The sequence below is a fragment of the Gekko japonicus genome, unplaced genomic scaffold (assembly GCF_001447785.1).
Source record: "Gekko japonicus isolate JY-2015 unplaced genomic scaffold, Gekko_japonicus_V1.1 scaffold2462, whole genome shotgun sequence".
NCBI classification, from domain to species: domain Eukaryota; kingdom Metazoa; phylum Chordata; class Lepidosauria; order Squamata; family Gekkonidae; genus Gekko; species Gekko japonicus.
Window position 1 is genome coordinate 124,245 of NW_015170348.1, and position 16,404 is coordinate 140,648.

The window sequence follows — 16,404 nt, forward strand, 5'->3', positions numbered from 1 at the left end:
TTTGAGGAGCCCCATGTAAGCCCAGAGGCGGCAACAGGAGCACTGGCGAACTCCAGATCCCTTTATATAAATCCTGCAGAAACACAAAGGGAATTTTCACACTCACAGGAATTGAGATGCTGGCTTCTTCTGCGCAGTTCACACACAGTGATATATCACAGGCACCAGATGGAAACCTTAGATAACAGTCAGATTTTTGCATGTACAACAGACAGCGGGTAAACACTTCTAGCTTTATTTAATGACGGGAGGTACGAGAACAATCGTGTTTATGACTGAAAGGTCTCGGTACTCAAACAAGAACATTCGGCTTCATGGGTGGCAAATCTGATGCTTACTGAGAGATAAGCAGAAATTATTTGTCTGGCAACGCTAATATAGATGCCGCCTGCCAAGTAACGTTAAGACTTCTGAGCGGAGTTCCTCTGGAATGGTCAAGAAAAATATCCCAATACACAAAGCTCTGAAAGGCACCTGTACTAACTTAGCTGCAGTATCTTCTCATCATTAGAGCTGTCTATTTAAAGCATATCACAAGCACAAAAGACTTTGGAATTCACAGGAAAATAATGCTGCTTAAGTTAACAATATTAATGGTAGTGGTTTTTATTTGTTTGTTTCTAAAGCAAGGCATAGAACAGTTCTTTTCGCCACTTTTAATGAACCATTTCATAGCCCTCCCAGGATCCTATACTATCTTTTGGGCCCTGCAAAAAGAATCCTGTCATCTTCCTCTGCAGGCTTTGAGCGGCAAGATGTCAGCCCTTAAGGAGCTTTTTTTGAGATCTCCTTACACGGAGAAGAGTCCACTCACAGTTGTGAGCTGATTCGCTGTCAATTTGTTGCTCGGAGTATAATTAGACTTTGCCCACGTTTATATGCCTCCGAAATGGGAAAAGAAGAAAATGGCATCCTTCAGCAATACTCAGGTAATGTCTCTTTGGTGAGGAAATCACTAAAGTTCACACCTGAAAGCCTCAATGGTTCACTTTAAGTTCCAGGGGAGGCTTAGAGGAAACACGGTGGATGTTCAGCGTGTGTGCCCATCTGCTCTGTAACACACACACACACAGAGAGCCAAGTTAAAAGATTTAGTTCAGCTGTTGGGTTTCCATCTTGAGTTTCTACAAAACAAACCTCAACGGTCGATAGCGGATTGAGGTTATGCCTTCAGTTTTCTCGCTGTGGCTTCCATGACAAGAACCACGGTTATCATCAGCCACCGCGCCCATCGTCAACATAATATTTATATCATTGGAGAAGTAATGGCTATAGGTAGTAGGGTTGCGTGGCTACAGGAAAATTCACACACGCCCTTATTGCTTCACACACCTTAGAACTCTGGGGTGCATAAAACGTACAGGGTTTTCCTCTCTCCCCACCCCCTTCTGAAGCAAGAAAGAAAATGAAAGGAATGGTAGGAAGAGATTACACCAAAATGTCGCTCCTCTTGCTACACCAGACCACCAGCCCGATCATGGCCATGGTTAGGAGAACAGGTATTAGAATCAGGGTGATGAGAATTTTATCCGGTGGGTCCTCCCAATTGATTTTTTCCGCACTACAGTTTGAAAAGAACTGTCTGTGGATCCCGGTGATGAAGCCTTCGGCCAGGGGGTTGGGCCAAAAGCATTTCGCCGTGGCAGCCCCGTGTTCCGTGCACAGGGTGAAGTTCTTGTAATACCTGCAAAGGGAAAAAGAGAACCAAGGTCAAGAAGAAGAAGAAGATGTTTGGAAAAACTGCTGGCGACTCTTCTCCTCCTCTCGCCCCAATGTCCCGGGATTTCTGTTTCAGCCAGATGTAACAGCACACGGGGTTGCTGCCGCCTCTGGGTTTGGAAATTCCTGGATATTTTGGGGTGGAGCCTGGGGAGGAGAGCGGAAGGAAGTATGGTATAATGCCACAGAGGCTACCCTCCAAAGCAGCCTTTTTCTCTAGTGGAGATGAGCTGGAATTCCAGGAGGGAGTCCACGCTACCCCTGAAGTTTGGTAAATCTAACAGCACAGATAATCAGTTTCTCAAAAACAGTAGAATAGCTGAGGGCCCTTTTGGACACTGTTTTATCCCATGTGCACCCAGAGCATGGTCCCAAAATAAAACAGAACCGTTATACACCAATACATGTCTCACGTCATGTGAGTGCATACCACAACTGCATCCCACAACTGCATCCCACAACCTTCCCCTCCCACCTCTTGCCCACCTGTGATAGATCGTCGGGCGTCATCTGATATAGCCATTGATTATGTAAGTTTTAATCTGTAATACTGGATTTTTAAAACTGTAGTACTGATTTTACTGTATATTTAATGGCTGGAAGCCATTCTGAGCCCTGCTTGCCGGAGAAAGGAGCAGGGATATAAGTCAAATCAATAAAATGAGAGGAAGGAAGGAAGGAAGGAAGGAAGGAAGGAAGGAAGGAAGGAAGGAAGGAAGGAAGGAAGGGCAGGAGTCAATAAATGAGAAATAAGTTCCCTGAGATAAGCTCCATCAGCAATTCAAGCAATTTTCAGAGCTGCACACCTTGATTCAGAGCAACAAGGCTTCCAAAGCATACTAACAGTTGGTCCATAATGTGCCCTGGCGTATGTGCTGCAAGTAGAGCAAAGCAAGAGCAAAACCTCTGGATCACCCTATCATCACCACCAACAAATGGGTGCTTATCTGCGCTTGCGGCACAACTGTAAACCGCTCTGAGACCTCCGGGTCTGAGCGGTATAGAGGCCAAATGTTAAATAAATAAAATTAAATAAATATTCATATGTCGGCTTGCCCCCTAACAGGGGAGGGGCCATGGTTCAATGACAGTATATGCACGGCATGCAGAAGGTCCCAGATTCAATCCCTGGCTGCAGCACCTCCAGTTAAAAAAGGATCGCAGAAGGGACACTGTGAAAGATCTCTGCCAGGAGAGCAACTGCCACTCGAGTGGACAGTACTGACTTTGATGGACCAGTGGTCTGACTCAGCGTACGGTAGCCTCATGTGCTCAAATGGTGTTGGTGGGCAGAGCCATCAAGCTGCAGCCGACGCATGAGTTTTCAAGGCAAGAGTTGTTGAGAGGTCGTTTGCCGCTGCCTGCCTCTGCCTAGTGACCCGGGACTTCCTCGGTGGTCTCCCACCCAAGGCCTAACCAGGGCCGACCCTGCTTAGCTTCCAGGATCTGACGAGCCTGGCTAGACTGGGCCATCCAGGTCAAGGATGTATTCAATTAGTCAAGGTAAAGGTTCCCCTCGCTCGAAAGCCACAGAGCTGCACACCTTGATTCAGAGCAACGAGGCTTCCAAAGCATACTAACAGTTGGTTCATAATGTGCCCTGGCGTATGTGCTGTAAATAGAGCAAAGCAAGACCAAAACCTCTGGATCACCCTATCATCACCACCAACAAATGGGTGCTTATCTGCGCTTGCAGCACAACTGTAAACCGCTCTGAGACCCCCGGGTCTGAGCGGTATAGAGGCCGAATGTTAAATAAATAAAATTAAATAAATATTCATATGCCGGCTTGCCCCCTAACAGGGGAGGGGCCATGGTTCAATGACAGTACATGCACGGCATGCAGAAGGTCCCAGATTCAATCCCTGGCTGCAGCACCTCCAGTTAAAAAAGGATCGCATAAGGGACACTGTGAAAGATCTCTGCCAGGAGAGCAACTGCCACTCGAGTGGACAATACTGACTTTGATGGACCAGTGGTCTGACTCAGCGTACGGTAGCCTCATGTGCTCAAATGGTGTTGGTGGGCAGAGCCATCAAGCTGCAGCCGACGCATGAGTTTTCAAGGCAAGAGTTGTTGAGAGGTAGTTTGCCACTGCCTGCCTCTGCCTAGTGACCCGGGACTTCCTCGGTGGTCTCCCACCCAAGGCCTAACCAGGGCCGACCCTGCTTAGCTTCCAGGATCTGACGAGCCTGGCTAGACTGGGCCATCCAGGTCAAGGATGTATTCAATTAGTCAAGGTAAAGGTTCCCCTCGCTCGAAAGCCAGTCGAGTCTGACTCTAGGGTTGCGGTGCTCGTCTCCGTTTCCGAGCCGAAGAGCCAGCGCTGTCCGAAGACATTTCCGTGGTCATGTGGCCGGCGTGACTAGACAGCTAAGAAGAGCAGAGAGATCTGTCCAGAGATGTAGAATTAGCCACTCACAACTGGCAACTGCTGTGGGTGGGGAAAGGCATTTAAGCTGGTACCACAGCCCCAGCTGAGCAGCAACGGCGGGAGATGGCAGGGCAGCATCAGGGCCACATTGGGGGAGGAGCCTGACCTCCCCAAGGGCTCAGGGGGCTCTGTGTGAACCCCCTGCAGAGGCCCGCTGGGGAGTCAGTCACCTTGCAAGCTACAATGCCCGCTTGGGGCTGTGTTTGGCCTTGTGGTCACAAGGCTTGGTCTGAAGGGGTGACATCTGGTAGATGAGGGACCAGAACAAGTTCTGATGAGAGCTTTCAGAGCTGGCAAAAGCGACACTGAAAAAATCACACACAACCCTTTCCCCTCCCAAAGGAACTGAGTTTCTGCCATGTTGCCATTCCATTCGGAACTTGCCAGCAATGCTTCCTCTAAGCTGCAGATGTCCTGTGAGCAAAAATCCTACTTCGTGAGCTACCGGCACTAACGTTGTGAGCGAGCGGTTTGGCGACTGCATCAATTAGTCTGCTCTGGAGCTACCCCTTCCTGAGCTAGGGCTGCCAAGTAGGGGCAGGGGGCGGGTAAACACCTGCTTTGGAGGCCCGATTTCTGCCGCCGCGGAATTGGGCCCCAGGGGGAACTCCGCCCCCCGAAGCGCAGCGTGGCTGTGTTACCAGAGGTGCCGCAACCACGTCAACCACGTCGAACCCTCAACGTGATCATTACTTCTGGTGATGTGCTGGCAGCGTGCATGCGCGCACGGCAAGGGATGGCTCCCGGAGCGCGGCGAGGCTCCCCCGCCGGTGAGTAAAATTCACTTGGCAACCCTATCCTGAGCGGAGACAAAAACGTGTCAGCCGGAGGCTGGAAAACTGTGAGCAAGCTCACACTAACTCAGCGTAAGAGGGAACACCGCTTGCCAGTAATTATTTTTTTAAAATCTGCCTTGTTTTCAACATCAGTCAGTCTGAGTTCTGGAAAAAAAAGAAGACGTTATTGTGTCCCATTGCGCTTTAACATTTCATGAGGAAAGATCTCTAAGCCAGGTGGACGATGCGGTGCTTCCGAGGTGCCTTTGCTAATGCAAGGAACGGGTCCGCCCAAAGTTTCTTATTAGCAGTCTGTGATAGCTTGCCTGGACAACAAGAGCCGGTGCTGGGAGTCAAGATTTCTACCTCCAGCAGAGAGTTCTCCCAGCAAAACACTTGATTGTTGCTTCAGGACACGTACAAAGGGAACATGGTTTTCTTGGCAAAGCTGTCTGGAGCGCCCATAAAAAAAATTACATATGGGGGGGAAGCATTCCCTGGGGATCAGGCCATGAATTATTCATACCCATCGCATTATCAGCCGAGACAAACGGGAAGCCACAGCGTGATGTAAGAAGTTGCTCCAAAAAATAACACTAACCCCTGCGATGCCCTGCTGTGGTCTATACAGAGAAAATAAATATTAAATACCAATGGATGTTGGCACCCGGAGAGTGAACACGGAGGAGGAAGCTATTGCCCAATAGCAAAATGTGCTGAAAGACTCACAGAACAACCCACAGAAATAAAAAAAAGCTGAATACTTTTCAAGCCAAGCTGTGAGGAGAATTCTGTGTTGGAAGACGCCACAGGGTTCTGAGGCAGCAACACCTCTGGCTGTGACAGGCTGAGTCGTCACAATGTCACGGAATCTTCACAAAAATCCTAACTGCTGGGGGGGAATGAAATTTAAGAATAGAATGCTCGCAAACTTGTTTACTTCAGAGGTCTTAAAGCTGCCTTTCTCTAACAGAAGGCAGGCTCAGGATCGAGTCTGTGTGAGAGAAAGGGAAAGCTGCAGTTGGCCAGCGGTGTCACACAGGCCATAGGGACGGAAGGAACTGCTTGATCACAGAGTATTGGTGAATAAAAAGTTTATGTGGAAGAGGTCTCAGGAGGTATGAAAGCTGGTAAAGAGGGAGGGAGACCAAAAGCGAGATGGGTGGGAGAGGGGAATATCTGAAAAGACAACGGTTTGACTGAAATCAACAGCCTGGGGGAAAGCGTAGGCAAAGGAGAAGACAGGCAGGGAAGACAGAAGGGAAGGGCCAATTAGAAGGAGCATAGGAAAAAAATAAAATTGACAACAGGATCTAAAGACAGGAGAAGCTGTGTACTGTAAGAAAGGTAAGACAGGGATAGGAACCGGATCATTGTGCAGACTTGCCAAGGTGGTGGGAAAAAGAAGGACGGAACAGAATGAGACCTGGAACACTGAGATCAGAACTCAGGATGATAACACAGAGTTGACAAGAAGAGGCAAAAAGAGCTGACAAATCGCCCGGTCACTTTAAGTTACCCTCTGATCAGCAATGGGTTTCTCAGCCGATCATTAAACAATAACTTGGCTGCCCCAGTTCCTGAACAGTCAAATTCTGATAGCACTTTGAGGATAAAGCAAATTCTGTCCTAACGTGGCTAGTTTTGTAAACAATGATCTCATTTATTCAGCGCAAATTCTGTCATAATGTGGCTACTTTTGTAAACAATGATCTCATTTATTCAGCACTACATAGGACGAAGCATTTCGAGTGGGTGACTGGTGCTTCAGAATTAAATTTGATACATCAGTTTGCAACACAAGTGGATATATACAATGTAGGGATGGGCACAAACCTAGAGAAGGCAGTTCGGGGTTCAGTTTGGGGTTCAAGGCCACCCCGAACCAAATGGGCCCCACATGAACCGAACCGGTCTGGCAAGTTCGGTTCCCCCTTTCTCCTGGCTGTGGCAAACTACAGCTGGGAGAAAGGAGGTAGGGATTGCCCTGGAAGGGACTTCTCTTCCACCTTTTTCCCAGCCACTGCTCACTGCGGCCAGGAGAAAAGGGGGGTATCGGCCAGGAAAGGACTTCCTCCCCCTCCCTCCTGGCCATGGTTTGCCACAGCAAGGAGAAAAGAAGCAGGGATTGCCTGGGAAGGGGCTTCACTTAACCCTTTAATTTTGCTCCCTGCCACTATGGGGGGGAGCAAAACTGAAGGGTTAAATGGCTGTCCTGAGCTGCAAACTGGTCCAAGTTCATCCCAAATGTACTCAAACTAGATGCAGATTATTTAAAGCAGTTCTATAGAAGATAGATACAGATACAGAAGGAGCTGTGGCTCAAGTGGTTAAGGTGCTGATACAGATACAGAAGGAGCGGTGGCTCAAGTGGTTAAGACGCTGAACTGCAGGCTGTGGAAGGTCAGTAGTTCAGCAGTTCGAGACCCGAGCATGCCGCATGACGGAGTGAGCTCCCGTCCCTAGTTCCAGCTCCTGCCAACCTAGCACTTCAAAAGCAAGAAATTGCAAGTAGATAAATAGGTACCACTTCGGTGGGAAGGTAACAGCGTTCCATGCGCCTCGGTGTTTAGTCATGCCGGCCACATGACCACAGAAACGTCTTTGGACAGCACTGGCTATTCGGCTTTGAAACGGAGATGAGCACCTCAACCCTAGAGTCGGACTCGACTGGCTTTCGAGCAAGGGAACCTTTACCTTTACTTTACAGAAGTCAGGAGACAGACTGAGAGCTCTAATTTCTGCTTTAGAGTTCAAAAAAATGCCTTATTCCCAAATTAACATTTAGGTTCTTTTTTGGTATTGTCAAAGGGCAGCCTGCTGGCAGTTGGCCCCAAACAGTCGAACCGGCCAGAAGTCCGGTAAATGTTTGGGGAATGTGCCTTCCTCAAACGTCGGTTCCTAAGCTGCAAACTGGTCCAAGTTCATCCCGAATGTACTCAAACTAGATGCAAATTATTTAAAGCAGCTCTACAGAAGATAGATACAGATACAGAAGGAGCTGTGGCTCAAGTGGTTAAGACGCTGATACAGATACAGAAGGAGCAGTGGCTCAAGTGGTAAAGACGCTGAACTGCAGGCTGTGGAAGGTCGGTAGTTCAGCAGTTCGAGACCCGAGTGCCGCATGACGGAGTGAGCTCCCGTCTCTAGTTCCAGCTCCTGCCAACCTAGCAGTTCGAAAGCAAGAAATTGCAAGTAGATAAATAGGTACCACTTCAGTGGGAAGGTAACAGCGTTCCATGCGCCTTGGTGTTTAGTCATGCCGGCCACATGACCACGGAAATGTCTTCGGACAGCGCTGGCTCTTTGGCTTTGAAACGGAGATGAGCACCGCAACCCTAGAGTCGGACTCGACTGGCTTTCGAGCAAGGGAACCTTTACCTTTACCTTACAGAAGATAGGAGACAGGCTGAGAGCTATAATTTCTGCTTTAGAGTTAAAAAAAAATGCCTTATTCCCAAATTAACATTTTGGTTCTCCTTGCTATTGTCAAAGGGCAGCCTGCTGGCAGAGCTGAAAACACTGTGCTTTTCTTTTTCCTGGATTTGGGGTCTAATGCTCCTCTTTGTATCTTAAATGAAGGGTGTCAGGTCCTGGATGCAATCACAAACACTCTTGTATCAGCAAGATTTGTTTATTAAGAGGTAGAAAGATTCCAAGCATAGACAGCTTCTGTGTCGGAACTGGGGCCCAGACACCAGTTCCATCAATATACTGAAAGCAAGAAATTCCAGAAATGCCAAGTGACCAATCATTGCACCCATTCAGCCCACCACGTCTGCCCCTGCCCTTGCAACCACCCTCCCCCCCACATGCTAACGGTTACATTATCTAGAAGCTCCCCAGACTACAAGGCCACACAGAACGATGGGATCATACACTTCCCAAGGTGTTCTCAACACACTCAGGAGTCCCCTGCGTGAGATGATAACCAGCAGTGAAGAAGAGCAAGGTTGCGTGCAACATAGGAATTGTAAAAGAATACATGTGAATCCCAGATCACCGCAGACTGTGACAGCAGCCATGAAATTAAAAGACGCCTGCTCCTTGGGAGGAAAGCGATGGCGAACCTAAACAGCATGATAAAAAGTAGAGACATCACCCTGCCAACAAAAGTCCGCATGGTCAAAGCAATGGTATTCCCAGTAGTCATGTATGGCTGCGAGAGCTGGACTATAAGGAAGGCCGAGCGCCGAAGAATAGATTCTTTTGAACTATGGTGCTGGAGAAGACTCTTGAGAGTCCCTTGGACTGCAAGAAGAACAAATCAGTCAATCCTAAAAGAAATCAACCCTGACTGTTCCCTGGAAGGCCAGATAATGAAAATGAAGCTCAAATACTTTGGCCACCAAATGAGAAGGGAGCACTCACTGGAAAAGACCCTGATGCTGGGAAAGATTGAAGGTCAAAGAAGACGGGGACGGCAAAGGATGAGATGGTTAGACAGTGTCATCGATGCAACGAACATGAAATTGAGCCAACTTCAGAGGACGGCGGAAGACAGGAAGGCCTGGAGTGAACTGGTCCATGGGGTCGAGAGTCGGACTCGACTGTGCGACTGAACAACAACAACAACAAAAGGCATGGATCCACACCAGATAACGAAATGTGGGACAGTAACCCTAATGTAACAGAACATGAGAGTAAGAAAACAGGAAATATTTGGCAAGTGAGGCCCAAGCTTGACAAAGAGCACCTGGCCAACCATGTAGGGTTGAGGAGTGTGTTTGAGGGTCTGTGCCTTCTTAAGCAAGACTCTGAATTATGCATCTTTGAGTAACTGGCTAAAAATTTACTTGAGACTCTCACTTGTAAAGCAACAGACTTGACCTTTACCCCTCTGAAATGCTAGCATGCTGTTATGAAGTTTATAAAGTACAAATGGGATGCTGCATATTGCAGCCAACTCTATATAAGCTGAAACAAAGGTAGAACTTCCTCCATCTTGCATCCATCTTTTGGGACTGCCCACAAGGATAGCTGCAAGGCGTAGATCTGTGGGGAATCACAAGAGAGAGGGAAATTGCACCTCAACTTGCTGGCCCCAATTTCCCCTCTCATGTGGAAACTGATCAGGACCTGCTCCATATCTTTATCCAATTCCATCTTGAAGCCGTCCATACTTGTAGCCGCCGCCACCTCCTGTGGCAGTGAATTCCATGTGTTAATCACTCTCTGGGTGAAGAAGTACTTCCTTTTATCCGTTCTAGCCCGACTGCTCAGCAATTTCATGGAGTGCCCACGAGTTCTTGTATTGTGAGAAAGGGAGAAAAGTACCTCTTTCTCTACCTGCTCCATCCCATGCATAATCTTATAAATCTCGATCATTTCTCTTTACCAACCAGCAGACAGGCAAGGGCTAGGAGGTGAAAGCCTGCATCAACTTTCAGCACCAAGCACCACCCCCCATTTAGTTGGCCAGCAGCATTATAGGGAGACCGCTTGTCAATACAAAATCTCCCAGGTTTCTAGAAACATATCCCTTATCCACACAGGATCCCATCGTGTAGATGTTTTGATCGTCACTCTAAAGCTAAGTTCAGAGTTAGAGATATCAAATAAGAACATTAGTTACCAAGAAATAAAATTCATTCTCTCTCTCTGGACATGTATCATTTTCATGGAGAGTTATCTGCGTGATCAATGTTTTGTGGATTTGTGAAACAGAAGGGCGATGGTGCTGCTCCTGCAGGCCTTGTTGACTCTGTTGGCAAGTGAACGTAATACATATAAACATAGTAGGGTGATGTCCACCAAATGATCGAGATTTATAAGATTATGCATGGGGAAGAGCAGGTAGAGAAAGAGGTACTTTTTTCCCTTTCTCACAATACAAGAACTCGTGGACACTCCATGAAACTGCTGAGCAGTCGAGTTAGCATGGACAAAAGGAAGTACTTCTTCACCCAAAGAGTGATTAACACATGGAATTCACTGCCACAGGAGGTGGTGGCGGCTACAAGCATGGACGGCTTCAAAAGAGAATTAGATAAGCATATGGAGCAGAGGTCCATCAGTGGCTATTAGCCACAAGGTATAGATAGGGGCTCTGGGGCAAGTGATGCTCTGTCTTCTTGGTGCTGGGGGGGGTCAACAGTGGGAGGGCTTCTAATGTCCTGGCCCCACTGGTGGACCTCCTGATGGCACCTGGTATTTCTGGCCATTGTGTGACACAGAGTGTTGGACTGGATGGGCCTTTGGCCTGATCCAACATTGGCATCTCTTATGTTCTTAAATGGTACAAAATGGATGGAAATATGGCCACGTACACTGGCTGCAGTGGAACGGATGGGGAAAGTACCAGTTCTGCCTTCCTGTCCCAGTCGTTTCTGCTCCACCATCTACCCTCTTTGTTTCTTCCCATTCTTCGTCCCCTGGGACCCTCGACTTTGTTCCCACTATCCCAAAGCCTACATTGTTGTTCTTGTTTCCAGACACCAGCTTTGCTTTTGTTCCAGATTCCAGGTCTATTAAACATGGCAGTCCATCGATTCCTTTTCTGAAATGCATTGATTGCTAGACGTGCCCGAAGGTGTGAGAAGCACTGTGTTCCACCACAATGCTTTCAAGGCAGTTTCCATACATGAATTAAACTAGTACAAACAATAAAACAACAACAGGAAGGGCTCACGCTAAAGCCATCCAGCCCAGCCATTAACAATGTCTTTGAAAATCATTTTTTTAAAAACCCATTGCAGGCTAAAAGACAATTCAGATTGGGAGGAGAAAAAAGAACAAGGAGGTTGTTTCAGGGGGGAGCACAGTTGGTCTCTGTAGCAGAATAGATTCGAGTCCAGTAGCTCCGCTTTGACTCTCGAAAGCTTATATTCTGAAATTCTTTTTTTTTTTGAAAGATTTTATTCCCTCTCCTAAAAAGGAGAGATATTTCATTTAAATTCAAGAAAAAAAGGGTGGGTATATAGTGGGATAAAGAAAAGAATGAGTGGTGTTATTATATTAGTAAAATTAGTCTGTTAGTAATCAAAACTCCGAGTCCATAATGTCCATCATCAGACGTCTTTCTGCCAGTCAATATTAAACAAAGTATTTAATGTATTAGTAATGTCCTTCTGAGAAGCTTTTCTTCCAAAGTATAATCTGATAAAAAAAAACACAGAAGTTTTTAAACTTTGGGGTCTTTTCCTTTTTTGTCCCTCAAATTATATTTTAGTCCAATCGCTCCTTGATCTTCCTCGTCCTTCACCTCTCCCTCTGAGCTGCTGTCTTCCACGCTTAATGTTGACATCCACTTGGCCAGCTCTGCTCCTTCTTCTTTACTGGCGTGCCTTTTCAAAAACTCTTGAGCTTTAAAGATAGAGTCAATTTTTTCACTTTTATCTTTAAACTTGAACATCAGCCCTTCGGGTATTTATATCCCGTTTGGTGTTTTTGTAAGAAAATGGTCAAACCTTTGTATTCCTTTCTCTTCATTCTGATTTCAAACGGAACATCTTTCAAAATTCTAATTGGTTGATCTCCAATTTTCAATGGTGTCGCTGATGTAATCCTCAAAATTTGGTCCCTGAGATGCTGTTTTGTAAATTTCACAACCACTTCAGCTGGCAGCTTGTTTTTTCTTGTATAGTTGGAATAGACCAAATCCATCTCTTCTTTTATCTTTTCCGCTTCGTTGCCAAGCAGTGGTGCCAACGCTCCCGCCAAAACGTTTCTCATGTTCTCCCCAGGTTCTTCTTTCACACCTTGGAATCGGAGAGTTAGGTTTGATTTTTTCCATTTGTAACATTAACAATTTGTTTTCCTGCTTTTCTTGGTGTTTTTCCAGTTTGCAGACCTTTTTCTTAACTATCTGCACTTCTTCTGCTGATACCAGGCATTTCTTGGCAATGTCATCTACCTTCTCAGCTGTTTCTGTCAACTTTTTCTGCTGTAGTCCAAAGGCAGTATCCATAGAGTCAAGTTTTGAATTGATTTTTTGCAGTTCGGCCAGCAGATGGCGAGCAAGTTCACTGTCTGTTTGATTGACAGCAGCTCCAGCAGTGGAGGGGCTAGGACAGGAAGTCCCGCCTGTCTTCTTCAGAGGCTTTTCTCCTGCTTTTCTTGTCCCCGCCATTTCTCAAGTTTGTTTATACTTAGAAAGTAGGGTAGCTCCCTCTTCTCTGTTCTTCTATCCCACCCAGGAGGTAAGACTTTTATGCAGTTTTACGCTTCCCCCGGTTTTTAAACGCTTCAAAAGTCTCTCGTATGGGGGCAAGGCACAGTCGGGGCCGTTTGGGGTAAAGGGGAGAGCCTCAATTCCCGACCTTCTGGTCGGCAAGAGGCTTCTCCCTAGCGCACCCCCTGGTTCGGAGCCCTCTTCTGAGGGCTCCTTAGAATCTCCGCTTGCGCGGGACCCCCCCGGGCTGTGCTTGGGCGATCCGACTCTGGGAGACGTCCCAAGAGTCGGTCGCCATGCGCGTCGCCGCAGCCGGAAGCATATACGGAAATTCTTGTTGGTCTCTAGGCCAGGGGTGTTGAACTAATATGTTATGTAGGCCGGATCTAACATAAATGAGACCTTGTTGGGCCGGGCCATGTGTGTCATATAATGGAATGCCAGGTAGCAGAGATATAAACTTTATAAAAGACACAAACACAAATGTTGTGTTTTTTTTTACTTAAGATAAAAACATGCTTAAAACATTAGCACTCTTGCAATATTTTGTTTATTTAACAGTGTCTGCTAACTGACACCTCTTGCTCTGAATTATTGCATCAAAATGTCTGTGCTGTTGCAATCTTGAGTATGCTGTTCAGGTGTGTAAGCTGCAAACCTACGATGGCACAGCAGGAGCAGAACCGGAAGGAGAAGCAGGAGACAGCCAGTTCCACTGCGGGCCTGATAGAAGCCCTCTGGGGGCCTGATCTGGCCCCAGGGCCGCATGTTTGACACCCCTGCTCTAAGGTGCTCTTGGACTCGAATTTAACTATAGTAACAAGAAAGGAGAGTTGACAGGGAAGGCCAGAAATCAAAATTCAAGGAGAAATGGAAGATTAGACATTCACAAAAAGCCAGGCTAACCAATGTGGAAAGAGAGTTTCAAAAGCAAGGCACCACGACAAAAAAAAAGGACCTGTCCATGGTACTCAATCACCACACTTCAGAAGTTAGGGGACACAGGAGGACTCCACTTCTCTCTCCAGATTTCAATTCAAAGTTTGAGTCCAGTGGCACCTTAAAGACCAACCAAGTTTTATTCAAAGTATAAGTTTTTTTGTGCACACACCCTTCCTCGGATACAATGAAATGGAAATTACCAGTCCATACAAATAGGTAGAGGATGAGCAGTAAATTAGCATATAGCATAATGAAGACGTTTAACAGATTCAAGGAGCAAACAGGAACAACCAGCTTAGTTTATAGGGTTACCATTTGTTTGGGTTTAATTCCGGGGAGGTGGGGAGAACACAGTGAAGGAAATAAATATAAACTTGGGAGACTGATGGGTAGAAGCAGGGCTATTTTTGGGCAGGAACGCACGGGAACGGAGTTCCGGCTGGCTTCAGAGTTGGCCATGCCCACTACAGCCAAAACCTCTTCATGTGTGGCTACAGAGGGAAGGCCTGGAGAGCGACACCCCCCCCCCAGTGACTCTCAGGTGGGGGAGCCCTGGAAGGATCCCCAGCCTGTCCAAGGGCTGGCTTGCCTGGGTTCCCTGCAGGGGCGCGGGGCACCCAGGCAAGCCAAGGGAAGGCATGAGGTGTGTGCCCTAATATGCTAATGAGCGGCACTGTCAGGGGTGTGGCCTAATATGCTAATGAGTTCCTGCTGGGCTTTTTCTACAAAAAAGCCCTGGGTAGAAGTATCCTTAACTGTGGAATGCTGAGAGTAATTAACTGAGACCCTGACATTAAGGATCTCAGTCTCCATGCATGACATATTTATTTCCTTCACTATGTTTCCTCCCCCCAGAATTAAACCCAGACAATTGGTACCTATATAAACTAAGCTCGTTATTCCTGTTTGGTCCTTGAATCTGTTAAACATCTTCATTACGCTGCATGCTAATTTACTGCTCACCCTCTACCTATATGTACGAACTGTTAACTTCCATTTCATTGTATCTGAAGAAGCCATCCAGTGTGCGTGCACACTAAAACTTATGCCTCGACTAAAACTTTGTTGGTCTTCAAGGTGCCACCAGACTCAAACATTGTTCTGCTGCTTCAGACCAACACAGCTACCCATTTGAATCAGATTTCAATTCAATACTGTGATGCATACTGTACTGACTGTAAACAGCCTGCATGCTCAAAAATTGTGAGTGGAGGGACACTTGACCCTAGAAAAGTAGAAGGGCCACGGGGGGGGGGGGGGTGAACAAAGCTCTTCGCTTGTTTGTATCAGTTCATGGCACAGGCAGAATCGAGCACCCTGAGAGCTCATCCAAGCATGCAGACCTTTAAAGCAGGGATGGAACACGCCTGTCCAAGCGACGTTCATTCCGGCTGATGCCAACTTCCTCTAGTTCAGCAGTGGAATCTGGAAAGCTCATTTCTCCCTGGAGTGTTTGGGATCTGTTTGGGAACTGCAGTCAAAGGATGGGCTCTTAAGAGCTTGTCCCCTTAGGGAACCTACGGGCAAGGACTCGGGTTTGCTCACCTCAGGGGAGAACACAACAGCTGCACCCCCTAGTGGCAGTGTGATGAGTTGCACATGCAGCCTCTTGCTCTTAAACCAGTTCTTCTCTGCTAGGATCTTCAACAAGCAGGCTGGACATTTTAGTGCTTTTGGGTGCTCCTATGTTCTCCATGCCAAATATTTCCAGGTAGCTGTGGCAATAAAGCTGTGGCCTTGTTTCTACTCAAGCTGACTTGCCTGGGCCTTCCTAGGTCCCCCAAATGTTCTTATATCCCATTGTGGGAACAATTTACTCCATCCTGAAAATAACCTCCAAAATACAGAAAGGCAAGTGAGACTCCAAGTGGGGAAAAAAACATCCATGCTAACAAAACCATCATGAGGCAGCAGTTTATTGCTACACCTCAAATCTGGATTGTTTATGTATATATTACATTTGACAGACTGACAGACCTGGAGGCTGAAGAGATGGTTACATAAATCTGAATTGGACCTATTTAAACAGCCGCATGCTTAATTGAAAAGCAGTTTCATAATACAAAATGGAAATTAGGAGGTGAAGAATCTACTTTTAAATGCCCACATAAACAGAGGGAAAATGCAGCTTTATTTATTCAGAGTATTGGCAAGGTGCTTCCCTAGACACCTATAAATGAAAAATTTTTAAAAAACAAACCAACCAGTACACAAAAAGCCAGTAAGACCTAAAAGGTATTTAAGAAAACTGAGCCAACAATTTAAAAAGCAGCAATAAAACACTAAAAGTAAAGCATAATAAAATAATATACTTTCTCAAAGGTAATGTTACAATGGCCTTTAAAAAACGCAACTGAAAATGACGATGGTGAAGACGGGATAATTAAAGACACTGCAAAAGGCCTAAAGGGCTTCTGAGA

At 46.6% G+C, this 16,404-nt stretch overlaps 1 protein-coding gene across 1 annotated transcript; it reads right to left on the minus strand.

The window, feature by feature from the left end:
• Window positions 1-220: 220 nt before the first annotated feature.
• On the minus strand, window positions 221-2,229 carry RAMP3 (receptor (G protein-coupled) activity modifying protein 3). The gene is made up of 2 exons (XM_015418198.1): window positions 2,195-2,229; window positions 221-1,684 (listed from the first exon to the last, which is right to left on the minus strand). Exons 1-2 carry the CDS (start codon window positions 2,227-2,229, stop codon window positions 1,429-1,431), a joined length of 291 nt encoding a protein of 96 aa, XP_015273684.1. The 3' UTR covers window positions 221-1,428.
• Between the last annotated feature and the right edge of the window lie 14,175 nt (window positions 2,230-16,404).